A 24,204-nucleotide genomic window follows, 5' to 3' on the forward strand; every position below is an offset into this window, starting at 1 on the left:
ATAGCACTTCAGTGTTTTCCTCATCAGAACCCATCTTGGATAAATAGGAGCCAGGCGGCACGTGGAATTGTTTGTTCGGATCGTCCTCGGTGTTTGTGCTCCAGAGTTTGTAGTAGGTACTGTTCCTCCGCACAATGTGGCTCTGCCAGCCATGCCAGGCGCTCGGCCTCCATGTGGCTCCTGGCAGTGGATCGCTGTTGGCAGGTAATCTAACCACAGTCGTTTTCCCGCTGACTACATGACTGGAGATAATGTAGCCCGGCTTTACAGCTATTGTGCTAGTGTTATTTAATTTCCCAGCAATCTGTGGCTTTGGTCCTCTTCACATTTAAAGGACGTCCATTTGTTCGACCATGGTCCGCACCAGTCTTGCGTGTGCCATGTGTAAAGAGGAAGACTGGTAAGTGACCACTCCCTGATCTACGATGGCGTAAAGGAATATTGCATATATGTATTGTCAGTGGTTGTGCTGATCTCTGAATCCGATTTCTATCAGCCTGATCCCGTGTGTGGACCAGGAGAGACGGTCTGGTTGGCCTCCCTTCTGTCCGTGCCCGCTCCGCTGAACAGCCGCGGGGAGCTTATTTTTGCCTTTTTTATTATTGGATGGCTCCAATCATAAGAGATGCTACTTGTGAAGTCTATTAAGAAATTTAATGTCTACTTATACAGTGGGGCTATCATACAGGCTACATGTACAATACACCAACTAGGTTTGTCATTTTCTACAGACCTTTCTTTTGAGTCTTTTGGTCACTTGGGGATCCCATGATTATCCAAGTAATTGCTTCCCCACAAAAAGATGGAGAGCTTTTAGCTCAGCACAAACAAGCCTTAGGGTAAAGGCAGAGTGCACGCTGGGAAGTGAGGGAAAGAAAGTTCCTGCACCTACAATGCTGGCAGAATGCTGATGAAGAAGATCCCACCTGTTTAATATAAGTAGGCGGCAAGTATCAGAGCATGAGAATTACTGATATGTGCCAAAAGCAGTTTTACCCTCAGAGAAACCAAGTGATGTAGATTAACGGCGCTTAGTTATGCGCTTTTGCGTTGTGCCATTGTAAATCTTGCTGGAGCATGTCAGGTTCTGAGCTGTAACACACAGCCAGGGAGCCCAAGAAGACAGAAAAGGGACCGCTCCTGTCTGCACTGCATAGCGATCATTGAAGGTTCTGAAAATGGCAGAAGAGCATTGTGTATTGGAACCTGTCCACCCATTGTAGCAGAACTGCTGGGTGTTGGCAGACCCAGATCAGCTGTGCCAGTCCCTTATGTCTCTGTGCCTATGAATGTCCCAGTTACAGTGGAGAAAAAATGTACAAAACAGAACCTGTAAGCAGGTGTTTGCCACCTGATCTGAGAGCAGCATAATGTAGGGACAGAGGCCCTGAATCCAGCAATGTGTCACTTGTTGGGCTGCTTGCTTTAGTTTCTATAAAATTCCTATTTATCAGCAGGAGATTATTACATGAGGACTAGTAAACCTGCTGCCAGGTAGTCCAACCACACCCTAACCATTGAATGACAGCTTTCTGCTTATGCACAGTGTACACGGAGGGCTGCCAATCAGTGGTGTGGGCGGGGTTATACAGAGCTCAGCATTCAGAGAACTGCTACATCTGCAGCAGAGAAAACTTAGTGCTGCTGCTGGAATCAGGGTCTCTGCCCTACATCATGCTGCCCTCAGATAGGGCAGGGAAAAAAAACTGGTGACATATTCCCTGTAAAGAGGACCTGTTGTCAGGGTAAGTGTCCTGTGTCTGCTTTTATTTTATTCCCACTGTTCCTCGAAGTATTCTTTGGATATATATATGGTCCTTAGACATGTTTGCAGTGAATCCTGTGAACCACTCCCCCTTAGTTTAAAAAAAATAAAAAATACAAACCAAATAAAAAGGCCACATGTGTCTCTAAGATTGTATGGTAGAAATAGAAAAAAAAATAGTATTCAAGGGTGCAGTGGGAATTAAATGAAGGCAAATATTAGCTACTCTTGGCCTGCGGACATGTCCTCTTTTAATTCAGAGATACCATTAAATCGTTTAAGTCTTTATATTTTTTTCATAAAAGTGGCCAACATGCAAATGTAAAATGTAAAAAGAAAAATGAAAAGCTCCAATATAGGGTACTTATACCATCTGTGTCGCCGGCCAGCCACGGGTCTCGTAGGCCCAGTGACACTCTCCGGTTTGTGTACTCGGGCCGTGACACTGATGCAGCGTCTCGAGAACTTGAGTCTCTTCCCCATCACCTCAGCGCGATGACAAGACGTCGTTGACGTGGCGTAATCTGAAGCCTGTGCGCCCCAATGCAAAATCTCCCACCAGGACCCCAAACTACTATGGGGCTTTATCAGTCTCCTAATGTTGGCCAAAGGGGCCTCCTAGACTCCAGGGCCCGTGGGTGGCTGCAACCCCTGATCACTAATTCATTTGGTCGTGTCCTCTAATAGCTGCCGAGGGGCACGGGGTCACTGCGGATAATCTTAATCTTTTATTATGGCGACATCACTGTGGATGTAACCGGGTCCTGGCATATAGATTCATGAACCAGGAGGTGAAGGATGAACACTAGAGTGCATGAGAGAGCCTGGAGAAGGATGGCTGCATCGGTGTCTACAGTAAGAGTTGACGGTCACCCTTAACCCTACGCGGCGGAGCCTCTTCTTACTTTCTCGGTATGCTGCATTATATTTAGCGCCTTTGGTCTCGCTTCTCCTGGAGTTGCCTGTGCTGTTTAGTACCCCGATCGCGCAGCGATCACACAGAAGCAGGCTGGCGTTCAGCGTGTTGGGGGGCGGAGGGGCTCGCACTGATCTGAATTCTGTTAGGGTTGAAGGCAATTAGCTTACATTTGTATTCACATTAACCAGGGAACGTCGCTTTTTCTCGCACTTTCTGATTAGAAATGCGTGGAGGGAAGTGTCAGCCTACGCTGTGTGGGGGCTCCGGGTTTAGAGACAGACTTGGCTGCGGGGAGGTATTGAGTACGGGGGTCCTATGTGCCCACTGGGCATAGATCTTTGATCTTGGCATAGGAAGGTGTGGTGTTCTGTCCGCTTAGGGGTGTACATGGGTTTGTTAGATCTGATCCTATATGTGTAATGAGGGAGCCAGTGTGTGGCTTGGATAATTAATTAATGCTGATGGATGGCAGGCGATGCATACCGGTACTTTTACACAGAATAATTTTTCTGTTCATTTGATTTCTAAATGCAAAGTTTTTAAAGAGAGTCTGACCGCCCAGACTGACAGTGTGAGTAAGCACATCGCTTGTAGGGGGACAGCCTTTGTGAAAATCGCTCCTTTCAGTGTTGTAATCGCTGCCCCTATTCTGCAAAAGCGGAAGTTTAATAGAATATTCTACTTGGGGTGCGTGGTGCCCCCCTGGGTGTGAACAAGTTTAGTAATGGAAGCATGGAGGTTGAGATGGCTGTACACAGAAAGCAAACCTGCAGTGTGGAGGGGAGAAAGTATCTCCGGGAGGGCAGAGAAGGATTTTGTAGAAAAGTAGGTAAACATATGAAGAGGAAATAGCAGGATAGAAGCTGTGATATGTTGGCTACTGAAACCTGCAGCACCATGAATACACACACACGTAAAGGGATTCTGTAACAGGTTTTTGCTACCTCAACTGAGAAGAGTACAGTGTAAGTAAAGAGACCCTGATTTCAACGAGGTGTCCCTTATATTACTGGATGCAGCAGTTCTGACACGGAGTTTTTAGATTTAGCAATGCAGCAGAGCTGAGAAAGCTGCCCACACCACAGCTAACTACACCCACACCAGGCTCTGTGTACTGCTGCTTATCACAGGAGGGGGCCGAGTTGGACCTGGGCTCTCGCCTTCCTCAGTCACAGCAATGATAATCAACTTGTGTTTCATCCCCTACCTCATGCTGTCATCGGGTTACATGGCAAAACCCTGCTGACCGATTCACATTAACATCCAGCCTTTATTACAGTGAGAGACACTCCTACAAGAGAAAAGGTCTGCAAGCTGCATATTGTGGCTAAAAATGAATGAAGGAATGAAACTGAGTACAATTTTATTAATGAACAGAGAACCTTTTACTATGCCAAGTGTCCATAGCTTTTCTCCAGAAAAGTCACCAGGGTCAGATAGTGGCCTAGATTACAGCGTCACTTGTTTGTGTTGATGTATAATTACATAAACTTTTCAAATTCGTTTCAGCAATTCCAAACCCACCCCTTCCCTCAATTTGTGCAATCTTATACAGTAAAAATTATCATAAAATTAAGTTACTTTGCGTTATGAACGTCGAGAGGCAACTGTGCTGCTGGTGGCGTCTCTTCAGCCCTGGGAACAAATGGGTTGGGAATTGTTAATAGATATAAAGTAGTGCTCTCTGTACCGCCACATGGTGCCACCACAATCCTTAGTGAGAAGAGCTCTGTTATACAGCGTGTGTTTTCTTCCATAGATTCTCACAGGGTCTTTGTGAAGAATCCTTTGGGCCACATCTATGCTTTGCTGTTGCTGTCTGTATAGCCATATGTGAGGATTATATGGCGGTTACTGATGTGCTTCCCTGTACGCAGTAATGATATGCGACGTACGCACAGATTGTTGCTCTTCATAAATTTGCACAGTAAATGAGGATAGGTGTGTGTGTGTGGCAGCATAGGACGGGCGTAGATGTGCAGCATCAGAACACAGGCGTAGATGTGCAGCATCAGAACACAGGCGTAGATGTGCAGCATCAGAACACAGGTGTAGATGTGCAGCGTCAGAAGACGGGCGTAGATGTGCAGCATCAGAACACAGGTGTAGATGTGCAGCGTCAGAACACAGGCGTAGATGTGCAGCATCAGAACACAGGCGTAGATGTGCAGCGTCAGAAGACGGGCGTAGATGTGCAGCGTCAGAAGACGGGCGTAGATGTGCAGCGTCAGAAGACGGGCGTAGATGTGCAGCGTCAGAAGACGGCCGTAGATGTGCAGCGTCAGAAGACGGGCGTAGATGTGCAGCGTCAGAAGACGGGCGTAGATGTGCAGCGTCAGAACACAGGCGTAGATGTGCAGCATCAGAACACAGGTGTAGATGTGCAGCGTCAGAAGACGGGCGTAGATGTGCAGCGTCAGAACACAGGCGTAGATGTGCAGCATCAGAACACAGGTGTAGATGTGCAGCGTCAGAAGACGGGCGTAGATGTGCAGCGTCAGAAGACGGGCGTAGATGTGCAGCGTCAGAAGACGGGCGTAGATGTGCAGCGTCAGAAGACGGGCGTAGATGTGCAGCGTCAGAACACAGGCGTAGATGTGCAGCATCAGAACACAGGTGTAGATGTGCAGCGTCAGAAGACGGGCGTAGATGTGCAGCGTCAGAACACAGGCGTAGATGTGCAGCATCAGAACACAGGTGTAGATGTGCAGCGTCAGAAGACGGGCGTAGATGTGCAGCGTCAGAAGACGGGCGTAGATGTGCAGCGTCAGAAGACGGCCGTAGATGTGCAGCGTCAGAAGACGGCCGTAGATGTGCAGCGTCAGAAGACGGCCGTAGATGTGCAGCGTCAGAAGGCGGGCGCAGATGTGCAGCGTCCGAAGGCGGGGGAGTAGATGTGCAGCGTCCGAAGGCGGGGACGCAGATGTGCAGCGTCAGAAGGCGGGGGCGTAGATGTGCAGCGTCAGAAGGCGGGGGCGTAGATGTGCAGCGTCAGAAGGCGGGGGCGTAGATGTGCAGCATCAGAAGGCGGGGGCGTAGATGTGCAGCGTCAGAACGCGGGCGTAGATGTGCAGCGTCAGAAGGCCGCCGGCGTAGATGTGCAGCATGCGAGCCCTGGGCCGTACACAGCAGGAGCCGGGGTTACAGTGACGGCACAGATTGTGTATGGTGGCGTATAAATGTGGCTGTATGTTGTTGTGATCCAGATGGATGATGCCGGGCTTGTGCTCACAACCCTGCGAGGGGCTGATTTAATAGCCGCGGCTCTCCCCGGCTTATCGCTTCTGTCCAGAAATCCTGCTGCTGACACGGAGCATTTAGTCATCTGTTGCCGCTTTTATTGCCTTAACTTTCTCACATCACGGCTTTTTCCACCCAACCTGTAACTGGCGGCGCTCGGCGGGGAAGGTAGAATATCTCCGGCTATTATGGATATATCTTATGTTCTTGCATGTTCTCGGAATGTAAAACTGTCTGTGGCTGAATGGCCGTCCTGTTATTTGGCTCCGGTTTCTCCACTGCAGATGGTTATTTTGAGATTTTCGTTGTCATTGTGGACATATGCTGCACATCAGGTGCCCACGCTCTGGGGTATTCCTGCCATTGTCTGCCAAGTGGCGTAATATCCTGCAGCTTTTAGGCTCCGTTTTGCTTGATGTTTAAACTCTTCAGGCTGGATTGCGTGTTCTGGATGCTGATTATGAGAATCCTCTGCTGCGTGATATGGCCGGCGTGGTCTCACCTTGCTGATTAGAGGAGGAACAGCCGGATCATGTCCTGCCCGGTCACTTTAGATCAGTGCACCGCTGATCACATACGGTGGCCCTCGCCATGCAGTCTGCTAGGCGGTCACCTGCTGTTACTGTTACTAATGCCGTCACCAACTTGTAAATGGAGGTTTCGGCACTAACTTATGTTTGGATCAACTACTACTGTATGGAGAAGCAAACCTGGAAGATTATTAACATGGACACACACTACAACTCCCAGCATGTCCTAGCTAGACATAGGTTGAGCATCACTGTCGGTCCACTTTTGGAGCCAGTGATCCCCAATCTTTTTGGACAAGTCCTATTTCTAAATGTGTACCATCCCTGATAATATTGGTAGATGGCCATTATTATTCATACACCCACCACCCCCTTTCGCAAGCGTCATTTTATGAGGTACTGACTTTATTTGCACCATTGCAAAAGTTTTTAACTGTTCGATAAGTTCTCCAAGTTTCTTTGGTTCCCCTACCCCCTCCTCAGGTTTGCTTGATTTATAAAAGTAAGAAATTAAGCCTTTACTGTTGTGACGTTACCTCCACCATGTCAAACGGCAGCATTTGACCGCTGCAGCCAATCAGTGGACATGTGCAATCTACCTAAGCATCACCACTAAGCCCATTGATTGTTTGCAGAGGTCACATAAGTAGTTGTGATGTCACCACTACAGCCATGTGAACAAATAGTGGTAGATCCGGAGTGACGGAGGGGGGAGGAAAGCTGTTTTTTCTTTTTGTCTGTATGTAGCGTAAGTCTGGGGAGGAAACCAATTGCTTAGAGAACCATAGGACCTGTTCTGCATTTCCTGGCAGCAGCCCCTACACGGTGTATGGAGCTGGGCAGTGCCCGCCATCAGTGCAAGTAACAGCTGATGTGTGGGGATGCCAGGTGTCGGACCACCACCCATCTGATATTGATGACCCATCTGAAGAATAGGTTATTAATATCATATGACAGGGCAGTCTCTTTAAGGCTGCATGTGTACCGACCATGATTTCTGGCCTGTTTGAGGGTATCTAGACTGAACTCGGCAGTATGCCTAGGAGGCAGTCCGGTTCGGGTGAGGAGGCACACAGCTAGCCCATACATCGCAGTCCTTACTTGGGCCACTAACCACAGATGTGTAAAACCGTCTTTACAGCCATTTTCTTCCTAGTTAGTTTGTTCACAGTTTTACAAAGTTTATTGTAAACTAATGATTCCTTCCATCTTTTTCCGTCTAGGTATGATCTGAACATGCGTTGCCTGGCAGCTCGAGTCAATTATAAGACTCTAATCTTTATCTGCTCGCTCTTTACCCTGGTGACCGTCTTGCTGTGGAACAAATGCTCCTCCAATGACCATTCGTCTACCCTTCCGTGGGGGCCACAATTAGGCTTAAGGGTTGAAAGCCTCGAGAAGAGGGCGGCAGCCTCTGAGAGTAATTCTGCCAATGTCCAGCTCCGATCTGAGGAGGCCTCGCCACAGGAGCAGCAGAAGGCACCGCCACTGGTGGACAGTAAAGGAACAGGACTGAAGTATGAGGAGGTTGACTGCTTGATCAATGAAGATCAGAGCGTGCGGTGCAGGAGAGAGGGCAGTGAAGTCTACATGCCCTTCTCCTGGGTGGAGAAGTACTTTGAGGTTTATGGGAAAATTGCTCAGTATGATGGCTTTGAACGATTTGAGTTTTCCCACAGCTACTCCAAAGTATATGCACAGCGCGGCCCATATTATCCTGATGGAGTATTTATGTCCTTCGAGGGGTATAATGTGGAAGTCCGAGATCGAGTGAAGTGCATCAGTGGTGTAGAAGGTAATCCATCTAGATCTTCCTAATCAGCTTTAAATTAAAGTGCTGTTCCCATGTCAGGATCTGACGCTGATATTTCTGGGAGCGTTTTCTATCTATGGTCTTTGAGCAGGGAGGGGGGAGATCTGTGACCATCAACCATTGTGAATGGTGGATCCTGTGTTATCTACATATAGGGGTCATTGCAATCTTACATGTAATAATACTGAAAAAGAGGTGTCGGCCTAATATTACACCAAAAAGTGAAAACTGCAAGATTTCAGGATTATTCTTTTAATCGACTCTAAAACATTACCAAAAAAATGTTTAAATAGGTGATTTTTTTAATTTTGAACTTCTGGTTCTTTAGCACGGCTGCCATGTTATCGCTTACTGGCGTCTCTGTCAGGACCATGATCTTTCCATCATTTAGTCAGTGTTAGGCTACTTTCACACTAGCGTCGGAATCTCCCCGTCGCAATGCGTCGGGCAGAGATTCCGACGCTAGCGTTTAACACACTGCACAACGGAGGCAGCGGATGCATTTCTCCGGCGCATCCGCTGCCCCATTGTGAGGTGCGGGGAGGTGGGGGCGGAGTTCCGGCCATGCATGCGCGGTCGGAAAAAGCGGTCCGTCAGGAGCAAAAAACGTTACATGTAGCATTTTGTGCTCCCGACGGTCCGCCAAAGCACGACGAATGCGACGTGTGGCAATCCGTCGCAATGCGTCATCAATACAAGTCTATGGGGAAAAAACGCATCCTGCAAGCACTTTTGCAGGATGCGTTTTTTTCTGCAAAACGACGCATTGTGACGGATTGCAGTTAACGCTAGTGTGAAAGTAGCCTATGCTGAGCGTACTTCTGTGTGAGTAATTGATAAATTTCAGAGTGACTTCACTATGAAGAATTGAAACATTACCAATTTAATTTTGTAAGTAAAAGAATGGAGTACTCCGACCCAACGGTGACCCTGGTTGGCTGCAGGGATCTCATGACATACACATGTCACGCGAGCCCCGGGGAGAGCCGGTGGACAACCCCTTTAGATATCTTATAAGCATTTATAAATTAAGCTGCTGAGCGTTTTTACTGTGGATGCAGATCACAGATGAGGGCATAAATATTTTTGGTAAAATGCAGCAAAAGATTTTGCATATGCTTAAAAGAAAACATATTTTTTAAAATGTATGAGAAACTGATCCACAACAATGGACCAGGATGGAACATGCAGTGAGTTTTTCTTGGATCAGGCACAAAAAATAAAATAATAATGGCTCCATTGAATTCTCTGGGTTGGTGTACTGTCCTGAATGGGAACTTGTGAAAGGTCAGATCAAGGCCAGAGAGCACAGAAGCCCTGGACCCAGTGGCTGGTTTTGCCTGGAGCTGAGGCCGGCCATGGGTCAGATACTGGTATGAACAGTCCTTACTGGACCTCCTATATTAAACATGGAATTACCGTACATACGGCAGGTGGCCATTTTTTATCAGGTATTTCTTCTTCCATTTCCTTTTTAATGACCTGCACTACTTGTCTGTTGTCTTTCCTCAGGGGTCCCACTATCGACCCAGTGGGGTCCACAGGGATATTTTTACCCGATCCAGATTGCACAGTATGGGCTCAGTCACTACAGCAAGAACTTGACCGAGAAACCTCCACACATGGAGGTGTATGAGAAGGCGGACGACAAAACCGAAGACTTGATGGGCACATGGACTATTCCTAAGGGAGCGTCTGTCACTACAGTGTATGATAAGGCAAGAAGTAGTCACGTCAGACACTTTGTAGTCCCAGGTGAGTCTGGCGGGCATCGTATGGTCACATTTCCTGTAACATATCGCTGTATGTACATTCTCATTATTATTATTATTGGGATTATCTGGTGAAAATCATGTTTCACCTATGCATAGGATAAGTGATCACTTACTAATGGTGGGAAGTCTGACTGCTGTGACCCGCACCGATCCGCAGAAATGGGAACTTTGACCCCCATTGGAATGGAGTAGCAGTGCTCATGCCTAACCTCCGCTCCATTCATCCCCACCAAGGACAACATCTGCAAAGAGTTTGTATGTTCTCTCCGTGTTTGTGTGGGTTTCCTCCGGGCACTCCGGTTTCCTCCCACATTCCAAAGACCTACAGATAGGGAATTGAGATTGTGAGCCCCATCGGGGACAGTGATGATAATGTGTGCAAAATGTAAAGCGCTGCAGAATATGTTAGCGCTATATAAAAATAAAGATTATTATTATTCCCAGCAGGGATACCGAGGGCTGTACTGGCTTTTTCCAGCAGCTCCATAGAGAATGAATGGAGCATGCACATTACCGCGCCAATCTAATGGGGATCAAAGTTCCCAGTTCTGCTGATCTATGCAGGTCCCTGAGGCCGGACACCAAATCTATAAGATATGTGAATGTTGATAACTTGTTTTCACTGAGAACCCCTATAACTCTGTATTATCTACACTGGGAGTTTAGTCACACACTGAATTGAAATTCTGTTTCCTTGGAGTCCCGCTGCGGCGCACAGCAGACTCACTGCAGGATTATTCAGTGGTGCTAGTGTGCGGAGTTTCAAGCCAATATAAATGGCATGCACCTTAAATCCACTGTGGATTGTGTTCTGCTGTGCAGCTGGAAATCCACACAGATATTTTTATTGTATATGAACCGAAGAGAAAAAAAACAAAATTAGCAAATACTAAATAAATAGTAACAGTACGTGTAAATAACATGGGGTACTTGGTTAACATTGTTTTGATCAAAAAAACGTAAAAGCCATCCCACCGCGACCTAGAACTATTGTAATTCCCCTCACTATGTGTCAGCAGGTGTAAAAATAGATGAGGACCAAGTGGGACCGTGTCCTGAGTGGTCAGACACTCGTGGAAAGCTATAGAAACAAAATTAACTGCCCAATAAACATTGTTTTGATTAAAAAAAAAAAAGTAAAAGCCATCCCACAAGGTGTACAACAATGAGGACGGTACCTGACTCTTGTGGTTCACCTCACTACGCAAACATAAAAATATCTAAGGGCAGAGCTAGACCTAATCTTAGGTTCTGCTTGTTAAATGCCCACAGAATGAATACACACCTACGCATTGCACTTACACCATCATGCAGTGAAGGAAATAAGTATTTGATCCCTTGCTGATTTTGTAAGTTTGCCGATTGACAGACATGAACAGTCTCTCTAAATTTTAAGGGTAGGTTAATTTTAACATTGCGAGAGACAATATCAAAAATAAAATCCAGAAAATCACTTATAAATTATATAAATTTATTTGCATTTGCAGTGAGAAATAAGTATTTGATCTCCTACCAACCATTAAGAGCTCTGGTTCCTACCAATGAGTTAAGGTACCGTCACACATAACGATATTGTTAACGATATCGTTGCTTTTTGTGACGTAGCAACGATATCGTTAAGGAAATCGTTGTGTGACAGCGACCAATGATCAGGCCCCTGCTGGGAGATCGTTGGTCGCTGAGGAAAGTCCAGCACTTTATTTCGTCGCTGGATCTCCCGCTGACATCGCTGGATCGGCGTGTGTGACGCCGATCCAGCGATGTCTTCACTGGTAACCAGGGTAAACATCGGGTTACTAAGCGTAAACGTTAAAAAAACAAACACTACATACTTACCCTTCAGCTGTCTGTCCCCGGCGCTGTGCATCTCTGCAGTCCTCCTGCATCCTGTGTCAGCGCCAGCCAGCCGGAAAGCACAGCGGTGACGTCACCGCTCTGCTTTCCGGCTGATCGGCGCTGACAGTGCAGAGGAAAGCAGAGCGCCGGAGGACAGACAGCTGAAGGTAAGTATGTAGTGTTTGTTTTTTTAACATTTACGCTGGTAACCATGGTAAACATCGGATTACTAAGCGCGGCCCTGCGCTTAGTAACCCGATTTTTACCCTGGTTACCAGGGGACCTTGGGATCGTTGGTCGCTGGAGAGCTGTCTGTGTGACAGCTCTCCAGCGACCAAACAGCGACGCTGCAGCGATCGACATCGTTGTCGGTATCGCTGCAGCGTCACCTAGTGTGACGGTACCCTTAGACATTCCTAATCATCTCATTACCTGCATTAAAGATAGCTGTCTTACATAGTCACCTTTTATAAAAGACTCCTGTCCACAGACTCAGTTAATCAGACTCTAATCTCTACAACATGGGAAAGACCAAAGAGCTTTATATGGATGTCAGGGACGAGATCATAGACCTGCACAAAGCTGGAATGGGCTACAAAACCATAAGTAAGACACTGGGTGAGAAGGAGACAAAACTGTTGGTGTAATAGTAAGAAAATGGAAGAAATACAAAATGACTGTCAATCGAATTCCGATCTGGGGCACCTTGCAAGATCTCACCTCATGGGGTATCCTTGATCATGAGGAAGGTGAGAGATCAGCCTAAAACTACATGGGGGGGGGGGGAGCTTGTTAATGATCTCAAGTCAGCAGGGACCACAGTCCCCAAGAAAACCATTGCAAACACATTACGCCGTAAAGGTTTAAAATCCTGCAGTGCCCGCAAGTCCCCCTGCTCAAGAAGGCACATGTTCAGGCCTGTCTGAAGTTTGCCATTGAACACCTGGATGATTCTGTGAGTGATTGGGAGAAGGTGCTGTGGTCAGATGAGACAAAAATTGAGGTCTTTGGCATTAACTCAACTCTCCGGTTTTGGAGGAAGAGAAATGCTGCCTTTGACCCAAAGAACACCATCCCTACTGTCAAGCATGGAGGTGGAAACATGTTTTGGGGTGTTTCTCTGCTAAGGGCACAGGATTACTTCACCGCATCATTGGGAGAATGGATTGAGCCATGTACCGTAAAATCCTGAGTGACAACATCCTTCCCTCCGCCAGGCCATTAAAAATGGGTCATGGCTGGGTCTTCCACCAAGACAATGACCCAAAACATACAAGCAAGGCAACAAAGGAGTGGCTCAGAAAGAAGCATGTTAAGGTCATGGAGTGGACTAGCCAGTCTCCAGACCTTAATCCCATAGAAAACTTATGGAGGAAGTTGAAGCTCCAAGTTGCCAAGCGACAGCCTCACAATCTTAATGATTTTTAGAGATGATCTGCAAAGAGGAGTGGGCCAAAATTCCACCGGACATGTGCGCAAACATCATCATCAACTACAAAAAACGTCTGACTGCTGTGCATGCCAACAAGGGATTTTCCACTAAGTATTAAGTCTTGTTTGCCAGAGGGATCAAATACTTATTTCTCATTGCAAAATACAAATACATTTATATAATGTGATTTTTCTGGATTTTATTTTTTTTTTCATTCTATCTCTCAATATTAAAATTAACCTACCCTTAAAATTATAGACTGTTCATGTCTTTGTGAGTGGGCAAACTTACAAAATCAGAAAGGGATCAAATACTTATTTCCTTCACTCTATGCTCTGGCTCCACTATGCTCTGGCAGCTTGTGGACATTTAATAGCCTGTTTACACAGGTTGACCGTGCTTCTGCGATTCCTAGAATGACCTGCAGTAGATTGTTCGGAGCACATAGGCTGCAATTGATCTCTGCAGTGCAGGTCTCGTTCACACAGGACAATGTGCTGCCTAGAGTGATTTGATTTTTTTTTTTTTTTTGTGCAAACTAAAAGATCATTGCACTCTGTTTTAAACTGCAAGATTATTGTGAAACGAGCTTCTAGGAACGCTCATTTATGATCTTTCAGTGTGAGTGGACCATACATTTTCCGAGGCCAGTGCCTCCTGTATGTATTGACTTTTCTCTGCTTCTTGTTTGGAGGCAGAGAGGGATAAAGGTCCCTCATAGATAACTGACAGATATGTCTGCTGTGCTCTACCATGCATTCATTACCAGGGGTTGGGGGAACCTGTCCTCCAGCTCCATCCCTTAAGGACTTATCTAGAAGGTGATGACAAAAGTGACTTCATTGTATCTGAAGTGATTGACTCGTTAATCCTAATGGGTATTGATTATAAGGAGCCACAGTACGTTAATAGCTTGTTAAAGAGGCCATAACGAAGACTGAGATGGTGAAAACACTAATCGGCCAGAATGGATGATGATGGAGAAGACGACAGCCATATATATAAATATATATATATATATGTTCCTGCTTCAGGAGCATCTCTCTTGGGTTCACATTTGTTATTTACATGGTACATGATGGGATGCGGCTCATTACTCCTCTCTTCACTTTTCTAGGAGTTGGAACAATTCAGTGAGGCCGTTCCGGGCCCATCATAATGCGATAACGTTCGCTACCACACACTAGTTCCTTGAATAATTGCATCTTCTGTGCAGCTGAAATAATAGGTTGTAAGCAACCAGTCACCTAAAATAAATAGGGAAGTGCTCCCGATAATGTGCAGATGGTATGGAGACCATGCTATATTACCGATCCTTCACCCTCTTATGTTTTATATTGCAGTTGGCATATAAATGTTTTATCTCTAATCTGTGTTTGAGTATTCGGTCAGTTTTTTACCTCAGTATTTGTAAGCCAAAACCAGGAGTGGAACAATCAGATGAAAAGTATAATAGAAACATATGCACCACTTCTGTATTTATCACCACTGCTTGTTTTGTCTTACGAATATTGAGGTAAAAAAATCACCAAATACTTAACATGTGCTCGTGGCCTTAGAATGCCCTTATGTGAAGAACAAGCTCATGGTTTCACCAATTATGACCTGTAACGATGAAGAGCTTCTTGGTAGACAACCATGTCTTAAACAAAGTTGTCATTGTCCTTTTAAAGAGAGATTTCTGTCCTAAGAACTATGTAACTAGGACTTTTGGACATCAGGTTTTCCTTGCACCACATGAATAGAGCTTTTTACAGATCTGAAGTAATTGCAGCGTTTGTTGTGGTGGTCTGTTGGATTCCCACCAGTCAGTAGATAATGGTCACAAAGTGATCAACCCCTTGCAATCAGCAAGACATCTGTGTGGGTTTAGACCTTGTCGCCTTTTCACAAATCTAGTTCGGATTGGTAGGTACTATTGCAGATGTCGATGGGAGGACCAGGCATGTTGGATTTCATCATGCCCGATGCTTTATTATATAAAATATATGCTTCAACATCAGTTTGTGAGTAGAGCCGGTGACTTCACGTATACACATATCTCAAAGCTCGGGTGGATAAGCAGCAGATAATGTGCACTTGTCCTACCCTGATGAATAGGAAAGGTGCACGCTACCGGCCTCTTGGATGTGTTAGCCGGCAAATATCTGTAGATGTGAAGTTGCCAACCCCGCAAAGCAGATTACTGCTTGGCTGTTGATGCTGGACTTGGACATACTTTTGGCCAATAGAGGTTGACAATCCTGTTCCTTGCACCCATGCACAAAAAGGCTGTGCATCAGCTGTTACCTTGGCTGCTGTGCCACCTATCGTGCAGTGACGTCTCTCCACACTTACTATTAGATCAGATTTGATATTTTTTTTTACTATATTCAGGACCCGTATCTCTCTGGTAAATTTTTGACCAAAATGTCTCATTCCAGTAACATATCGTAATCTTTGTCCATTAAGGAACAAACCAGCCAAAGTATCTCTGAAATTGCCTAACGGGGAGACTGGAGCAACAAAAGTTTGTAAATGTGCAAAATGTTATATAAAAGATGGAAATAATTATGTATTTGTACTCCAATGTTTGCTTTTTGTGCCTCATCTTATTCATATTTTCTGTTTGCTTTTTTACCAGAAAACTCGGAGGGAGCGTCGCTAATGCTGGGCAACATGAAGGATTTCATCCTGGCTCTTGACTTGAAGTTCTTGACTAATGGCAGTATCTCTGTGGTGCTGGAGACCACCGAGAAGAACCAGCTGTTTACTATACACTACGTCACCAATTCACAGCTCATTGCTTTTCATAACCATGATGTCTATTATGGGATTGGACCTCGAACCACTTGGAGTACACTAACCCGGGACCTCCTGACTGATTTAAAAAAGGGAGTGGGACTGTCCAACACAAAAGCTGTACGTCAGACTAAGATCATGCCGAAGAAGGTTGTTCGCATTGTAGCAAGGGGCAGTGGATTTTTAGATAATATCACCATCTCGGCTACTGCCCATACAGCGGCCTTCTTTGCTGCCAGTGATTGGCTCGTAAGGAATCAGGACGCTAAAGGTGGCTGGCCAATTATGGTGACCAGAAAACTGGGGGAGGGATTCAAAGCCCTAGAACCAGGGTGGTACTCTGCAATGGCCCAGGGGCAGGCGATCTCAACACTGGTGCGTGCCTATCTGCTGACCAAGGAGCAGGTATATCTAGACTCCGCACTCAAAGCAACTGCTCCTTTCAAGTTGCCCTCAGAAAAACATGGTGTGAAAGCAGTTTTTATGAACAAGTATGACTGGTATGAGGAGTACCCGACTACACCAAGCTCCTTTGTGCTCAATGGGTTCATTTATGCTCTGCTTGGCCTCTATGACCTAAAGGAAACTGCTGGGGGAAAACAGGGCAAAGAAGCAAGGCTGCTGTACGAGCGAGGATTGGAGTCACTCCGTGCCATGTTGCCTCTTTATGACACGGGATCTGGAAGTATTTATGATCTAAGGCACTTCATGCTAGGCACTGCCCCCAATCTTGCCCGTTGGGACTACCACACTACCCACATTAATCAACTTCAGCTTATTGCCAGTATGGACGGGTCTCCAATATTTAGAGACTTTGTTCGGCGTTGGAAGTCCTATTTAAAAGGAGGCAGAGCGAAACATAACTAGAAGGTAGCCAGGAAACCAGCCAGAAACCAAAAGCTGTCAGGGTGTGACCAACGCCCAAGTCCAGCTGTTCCCCATACGCTTTGCTGACGGTGGTCCACCGGTGCAATTGACAGATAAAGGTGCAAACTGCCCACTGCACTTCCTTTCTGTAATGTGTGTTAAACATACTAGTGTTTTCTTTAATATTAGATTTTTTTGGGGGGAAGCTAGAACCAGATATACTATAAATGAGGAATGGTCATAAACTACAATTTTCTTCCCGATTTTTCATTCTGTGCCTTCTGTCCTTATGATGTCATAGAAACGGAGGGAACAATCTTTAAAACCCCATTATCTGTTGAAGGGGCTTGAAGCTTTGGCTGCTGGTGACTTGATCTCCCAGTGTAAATATATATATATATTTTTTGTGTTGACAATCATAACAGGTAACTAGTTATCTTTCAATGACATCACGGACTGAAACGCGCAGTGCTCATATACCTTCCCTTTAAACTTATTTGCCAACTAATATTAACAAAATACTAGCAGTCCTGTCTAATGCACTTTAACTCACCGTACCTTTCCGAATTCTGCCCGTTGTGACGTTTTAGCAACTTTTCTTAAAGTTCCAAAGATTGTGTTCAGCCTCCTCCCTTACGCGGATCTCTGTTCCTGTAAAATAAAATCTAGAATATTTACGTGGCATCCAGATATACATACATAGTTTTATACTTGTCGAAAAGCAGAATAATTTTATAAATGGAATCACTTTAATTTACCATATTATAGAGCGTTACTTATTGTAAAAGAGATTTATAAATGACTGCTTCCATCCCGGATCTAATGCAGAACACTGTGACAATGCCTTTATCGTACAGGTAACTAGCAAGCTGTGTCGTGCGTTTGCTGCTCCTTTTTCTGTCATTTGGTCTATTATTCCCATATGAGCTTATTGCTCTAAAGAACAGTGAAAATATACGTTTTCTCCATGCTAATAGTGTCCTATAGCTTCCAATACTGCATACACCTAAAGGGTAAAGAGGTTATTCACTTTGGACAGTGCTCTCAAGAATAATGAAGACTTGTATATAATCAATATATATTTGGTGTGACCGGCCTTTGCCTTCAAAACGGCATCAATTCTTCTAGGTATACTTGTTTCTGAACACCGTTTTTGAAGGAACTCGGCAGGGAGGTTGCTCCAAACATCCTGGAGAACTAACCACAGATCTTCTTTGAAAAGTGGTAATCTTGTGCTATTCCTTCTGTACCTTTATGTAATCACAGACAGACTCAATAATATTGTGATCTGGGCTTTTTGGGGGCCATGTCATTACTTACATGACTTTTTTTTTTAACACTGAAGATTCTACTACTCTCCAGCCCTTCAGCGAGCAAACTGCCTTCTGTTATAGCCAAAAAATATCAAATGTCCAGAACATTTTTTGCCATTTTTCTGCACCTATGCTTTCATGCATAGTTGAGTTATTTTGCCTTGCTTCCATGTTAAAGGCATGACTTTTTAGCCACAATTCTTCTTTGAAGACCACTTTTGGCCAGACTTGTCCCAAACAGTAGGTAGGTGTAGCTGGGTGTCACTGGTTGCTTCCATTTCTGAGCTGAGGAAACTGCTGGACTTCTTTCAGTTTCGAAGCGATGTCAGCATGATGTTTCTTTCATTTGCTCCACTAAGTTTATTTACCCCTGTGTCTTTGGTCTTCAGCGCTGTCCATTTTTTGTGCTTTATCGAAAGAAGCTTGAACAGCATATTTTGAAACCTCAGTCTGCAAAAATCTTTGCCTTGGAGAGACCTTGCTGATGCAGTATAACTGCCTTCTACTTTGTTGCTGTGCTTGGTTTTGCCATTGTGTTACCATTTAGTTGTTCATCACCCAGTTTTAAGCCTGCTACACGGCTGTTTCTTTTAATGACATTGTTAATCACACGATTACATATGAAAATGATGATTATCCATTTGGTACAATTGGTTATTCATATACGTGGCTATAATCATACAAAATTCCTGACTTTTTATAAGCGTACCTAGAATAATTGATGCTGCTTTTAAAGATAAACGATGATCACACAGTTTGTTTTCATACCTGCTTAAACCTTTTGCACAGTACTATGTAGAATTTACCTCGCAGCTTTACAAATTTATGAATTTTTGTAATTTACTTTATTACCTTATTTTGCTTTCTTTTATCTCAAATACTTTGCTGCAGTGCTGTTTCAACTGCCTTGTTCATGGTCCTTTTAATAATAATAATCTTTATTTATATAGCGCCAACATATTCCGCAGCGCTTTACAGTTTAACAGTTTCAAACACAAAAGTCATAAGTAACAACGTTAACAATACAATAATTAAAGCAAAATAAGACGACCCTGCTCGTGAGAGCTTACAATCTACAATAGAGCTTACAATCTACTTTTAGATGCTGCTTTGAACTGCTGCTCTGGCAAGAAACACTATTTACAAACATTGTCATTGAGCAAGAGGAAGAGTGTTTGTAAATACTGTCTAAGTACTTATTCTTGATAGATCAGCAATTCAAAGCATCTTTATTTTACAGATTCATAACTTTGCAAAGGCTTATCAATATTCTTACAAAAAAAAAAAAATATAGTTACTCTTTAAGTCAGGTAAGTGGGAGATGGTTTTTACAGAGTGTCTCATTGAGGGGGAGTTCTATTGCTGTGATATTTACATGCCCTAATAATGCAGATGAACTAGGTTATCTTCATGAGACAACCAGTTTCTCACATTTTCATAACTCTTCCCTGTATGACTCGTTAGTTATAGATGTGTTATAGCAGTGCCTGGTATCTGTGGGATGGAAATTTAAAGGGAGAAAGAATCCTAGCTAACTTCACCACTGCTGGCCATATAGGTAAGACTTTATGCAAAAGGCAGAAGCTCCTCCAGCCTACGTCCATTATCCCCAACCGTACACATGGACGGTTAGCTTATACAAGCATGTGCCCTTCGTCAAGAGGGAAATTAGCTTTTGCCAGACACTTTTGGTATTGCTTTTTCTCTTATAAGACAGCATGCCAGACTATGTCTTCCCCTGACACCTACCACTGGGGCGAGAGTTGGGATAATACCAAACACATTAGATGGACAGCCAGTCCCGCTAAAATCAGGACAGGCCCACCCGTCAGCCTATCTCCCGAAGAATAATAATAATAATCTTTATTTATATAGCGCCAACATATTCCGCAGCGCTTTACAGTTTAACAGTTTCAAACACAAGTCATAAGTAACAGCGTTAATACAATAATCAAAGGGAAGAACCATGCGTTTGGACATGCAAGATCATCATCTTCCCTGACCATCAGTCGGTGGGCGACCCTATACACATTAGACCGTCACCCCAACCTGTCAATATGGGTGGAATGGGCCGACCTTCACCTAATGTGTGGGAGCCTTTACTCTGTGCTCGCGCTGTTTGCAGTATCGGAGGATTTGATGGGAAGAATAACAAAGCACAAGCCTATTCCTGTTAACTTGGGAGCCTGTTGGGCGATGAGGTCTCGAGGGCACCACTGCTTTCTGTCAGCAGATTTTTTTGTTTGTTTTGTGAACAAATCTTGTTCTGCCTAAAATGATACCTGTCCTGTATGAAAAATATAATTGTGCTTACAACCTAATGGTACAACTGGAGAATGGCCGTCTACACTAGTCTATTGGACACTGCCAAAAGCAAGAAGATATCGGGTACAAAAAAACCCACGACATCCAGGGAAAATCCCCACTCACAAAGCTCACACTATAGAATACATATATTTTTAATAGAAAAATACAGATTGTTTTATATTGAATGTAATATAAGAGCATGTTACTCAGTGACTATTGTATAGAAGTCTCCTCGTTTTAAGGAAATGGTCAAAGTCCAGGAGACTTGTCTTATCTGTTGTTTTTTTTCCTTACATATATTTGAATTTATATTTTTTCCAGATTATTACTTTAGGTTATTACTTTCCTCTCATTTTAACTTCTTCCCCCCTAATGTTCTTACGGAGTTATATTCTCATTGCATGGTCCTCTAATCCGTTATACCTTTCACAATGACCCCAGAGTAGCCCCGTCCCATAGCGCGGACATGTCCTCCCTCCTGACGTCTCTGTTCTTTCTTATATTCTCATATTCTTAGATTTTCTTCTAACTCTGTTTTGCCATGTAATTATAAATTGATAGCAGAGTACAACGTTTCCCCTTGTTACTAGCGTGTCACCTTACACAGCTGGACATTGGGAGAGACAAGTCTGTGGCCTCCGCAACTCTTCTTGCTCCGCCCCCGGCCTCTTTTTGTTCCGCCCCCGGCCTCTTTTTGTTCCGCCCCCGGACTCTTTTTGTTCCGCGGCCGCCCCCGGCCTCTTTTTGTTCCGCCCCCGGCCTCTTTTTGTTCCGCCCCCGGCCTCTTTTTGTTCCGCCCCCGGCCTCTTTTTGTTCCGCCCCCGGCCTCTTTTTGTTCCGCCCCCGGCCTCTTTTTGTTCCGCCCCCGGCCTCTTTTTGTTCCGCCCCCGGCCTCTTTTTGTTCCGCCCCCGGCCTCTTTTTGTTCCGCCCCCGGCCTCTTTTTGTTCCGCCCCCGGCCTCTTCGTGTTCAGCCCCCGGCCTCTTCGTGTTCCGCCCCCCGGCCTCTTCGTGTTCCGCCCCCCGGCCTCTTTTTGTTCCGCCCCTGGCCTCTTCTTGTTCCGCCCTCTCCTTACTCCACCCCCGGCCTCTTCTTGTTCCGCCCCTGGCCTCTTCTTGTTCCGCCCCCGGCCTCTTCTTGCCCCGCACCCTTCCTCTTCTTGCCCCGCACCCTTCCTCTTCTTACTCCGCGTCATTGACAGGTCTTTCCTTAACTACACATTAATAGGATGAGATTTGCCAGTTGAACCAAGCTGGGTGGGAGACACTTGGTGAACATGTCTTCCAATGCCCAGCTGTCTTCTCATCTTCTCAAGCTAAATTTTTTTGACATAGCGTTTCAGAATTTAAAAAAATAAAATAAAAATTGCTTTTTGTAATGAGCAAATCTGTGAAGATTTCATGATGCCTCTAGTTTGGGCAGCATTAAAGGGAATCTGATAGCATCTTTTTGCTATCTAATCTGAGTGCAGGATTATGTAGGGGCTTACACCCTGGTTCCTGTATTGTCACTTACTAAGCTATGTGTTGCTGTTTAATCAGGAGAAGGTTATCACTACAGGACTAGGTGTCTCCTAGTCATCTCCCCTGTATTACCCTAGTCATCTCCCCTGTATTACCCAGACCCACCACTGATTTGGCAGCTTCCTGTGTACACTGTGCATAGGCAGAAAGCTCCCAATCAGTGGTGTGATCGGGGTTATGCATGGCTCAGCATTTATAGAACTGCTAGATCTTCAGAAGATAAAACAGTGATTGTATTGAAATCACAGCAAGCAGCTCATCAAGTGACCCAACACTGGAATCAATGTCTCTGCCCTTACATCATGCTGCTCTCAGATTACATAGCAGAACTCTGGTGACCAATTAAATTGCTGATTCTATTCAAGCTACCTGGACCATGGAAAGGATTTGCGAGTTTTATGTTTGGCTAGCTTTACACCAGCGTTAGGAATTCATGCAGGAAACTGAACAGTCACATTACAGACCCAAGCGGCACCAGACTGACCCTACTGTTTTATATCTGGTGTCTGTTTGGTTTAATTTAGTGTTCATCATTTTGCTGGAAAAAATATAGGGCACTGTGCTGTTATTTCTTTTGGTGAAAATGATGGAATTTACGAACCTGACGTGTGAAGGAAGCTTTATGACTGTAGTGGACTAGTAGCCACATCTGCTATTACTAAGAAAGGAGACACTTGTCTCTGTAAAACACTACTCATTAACAAAACTGACTCCGAGCTGTAGTCTACCCATAATTACATGTCCCATAATTCTCCCCTATTAGAAGGAATCGTTTTAGTGTGTGGATTTGGTGCAATATGAAGGCTGGTGACTCTGGCTCTATTTTTCTAGTTTGAGTCTGGATCTACGTCCTAGGAAGTAATTTTGCCCTATGGAGAAACGTTCTTTCTACCGGTCACTATGCATCGGAATTACAACGCAGGGTATGGGAGCGACACCGTGGGCTAAGCTGGGTTTTTCTTCTTCCCTTGATAATATTTAGGGGTTCAGATATTGTGGTGTTTTGTTGATCTCACTTTCCGACCTTCAACATGTGGGTTTCTGCCATGTGTTTGTGCGTGTGTGTGCACACATATAGAGCACGTGTACACACCTATATATGCAATACTTTGTTTACTGGATCCCTTGTGGTGAGGTGGTCCTTCCGAATGCTGTATAGACTTTGCATTTTAAGCACAATGTGCCCATGATGATTTTATACACAGATTTTTTTTTTTTGCAGAAAATAAGGTGTCTGTTGCTATGTTTCTATATAGAAAGACGGATCAGCACCGTGCTTCAGTAAGCTGCTTTATAAGATTGTACAATAAACATTTTTATCTTCTGAGTGGTTTGTATATTGTCTTTTTTGTTTGGTTGTTGTTGTTTTTTTTTTTTTTTTTTTTCTTCCTGCTTTCCATTATCAAAATGCCCCCCCAAAAAAAGACTGACTTTCATGTGCGTAAAGAATGTAATGTCCTGTCTGGCGACAAGGGCAAATATGTAGGACTGGCACCATGCCCTAGAGACATCTCCTGTTTCTCAGAAATGGCTGCTCTGAAATCAAAGTATTGATTTTCCTCTTTGCCTTTCCAACAAGCCATTGGTCAAACCTGTCAAGTGGGCACTAGACAGAAAGTGAAGCTTCTGCCGAGATGGATGACTACAATCTTAGATTGGGTTGTGGTGAAAATTCCAATAGACTTAGGTCCACAAGAAGACCCAACCCTTATCCATAAAAACAACATACCTATGTTGTCCATATCAAGAGGTGTTTTGTTTTTTTACTTCCAGTCCCTGCTCTAGAAAAAGAAAATCTGGTTGATTTTACATAATCACAAATCTCTTAGGAGTGGATTAGAGGTTGAAAGCAGGGCTGTGGAGTCGGTGTCATGGAAATTAAGGAGTCGGAGGTCTGGCTTACCGACTCCACAGCCATGCTTAAAAGTTGAGTAGATTTAGGGCTCATTGAAACTTTTGTGGATCTTTGTCCTATCACAGACCACAATACACAGACAAGCTGCAGAACGGGTGTTGGATTTTAGGGTACCGTCACACAGTGGCACTTTTGTCGCTACGACGGTACGATTCGTGACGTACCAGCGATATCCATACGATATCGCTG

The 24,204-nt window shown here is 44.7% G+C and overlaps 2 protein-coding genes across 6 annotated transcripts in view; one reads left to right on the forward strand and one right to left on the reverse strand.

Moving 5' to 3' along the window:
• GLCE (glucuronic acid epimerase) overlaps positions 1 to 23,427 on the forward strand; it is a 98,343-nt gene extending 74,916 nt beyond the window's left edge. For 3 of the 5 annotated variants that reach the window (XM_069766430.1, XM_069766431.1, XM_069766429.1), the window contains exons 2-4: positions 7,678 to 8,249; positions 9,780 to 10,022; positions 15,934 to 23,427. In XM_069766430.1, the coding sequence (XP_069622531.1) occupies positions 7,691 to 8,249; positions 9,780 to 10,022; positions 15,934 to 16,958 (1,827 nt within the window). In that variant the 5' untranslated portion in view covers positions 7,678 to 7,690 and the 3' untranslated portion in view covers positions 16,959 to 23,427. Of the gene's footprint in view, positions 1 to 43; positions 205 to 260; positions 401 to 7,677; positions 8,250 to 9,779; positions 10,023 to 15,933 lie in introns of those variants that run through there. The other 2 variants (XM_069766427.1, XM_069766428.1) reach the window with 2 other exon arrangements.
• On the reverse strand, positions 21,173 to 21,772 carry LOC138674604 (octapeptide-repeat protein T2-like). The gene has a single exon (XM_069762421.1). The coding sequence runs from the start codon at positions 21,770 to 21,772 to the stop codon at positions 21,173 to 21,175; it is 600 nt and encodes a 199-aa protein (XP_069618522.1).
• Positions 23,428 to 24,204: the final 777 nt, after the last annotated feature.

Source organism: Ranitomeya imitator, chromosome 4 (assembly GCF_032444005.1).
Source record: "Ranitomeya imitator isolate aRanImi1 chromosome 4, aRanImi1.pri, whole genome shotgun sequence".
Taxonomy (NCBI): domain Eukaryota; kingdom Metazoa; phylum Chordata; class Amphibia; order Anura; family Dendrobatidae; genus Ranitomeya; species Ranitomeya imitator.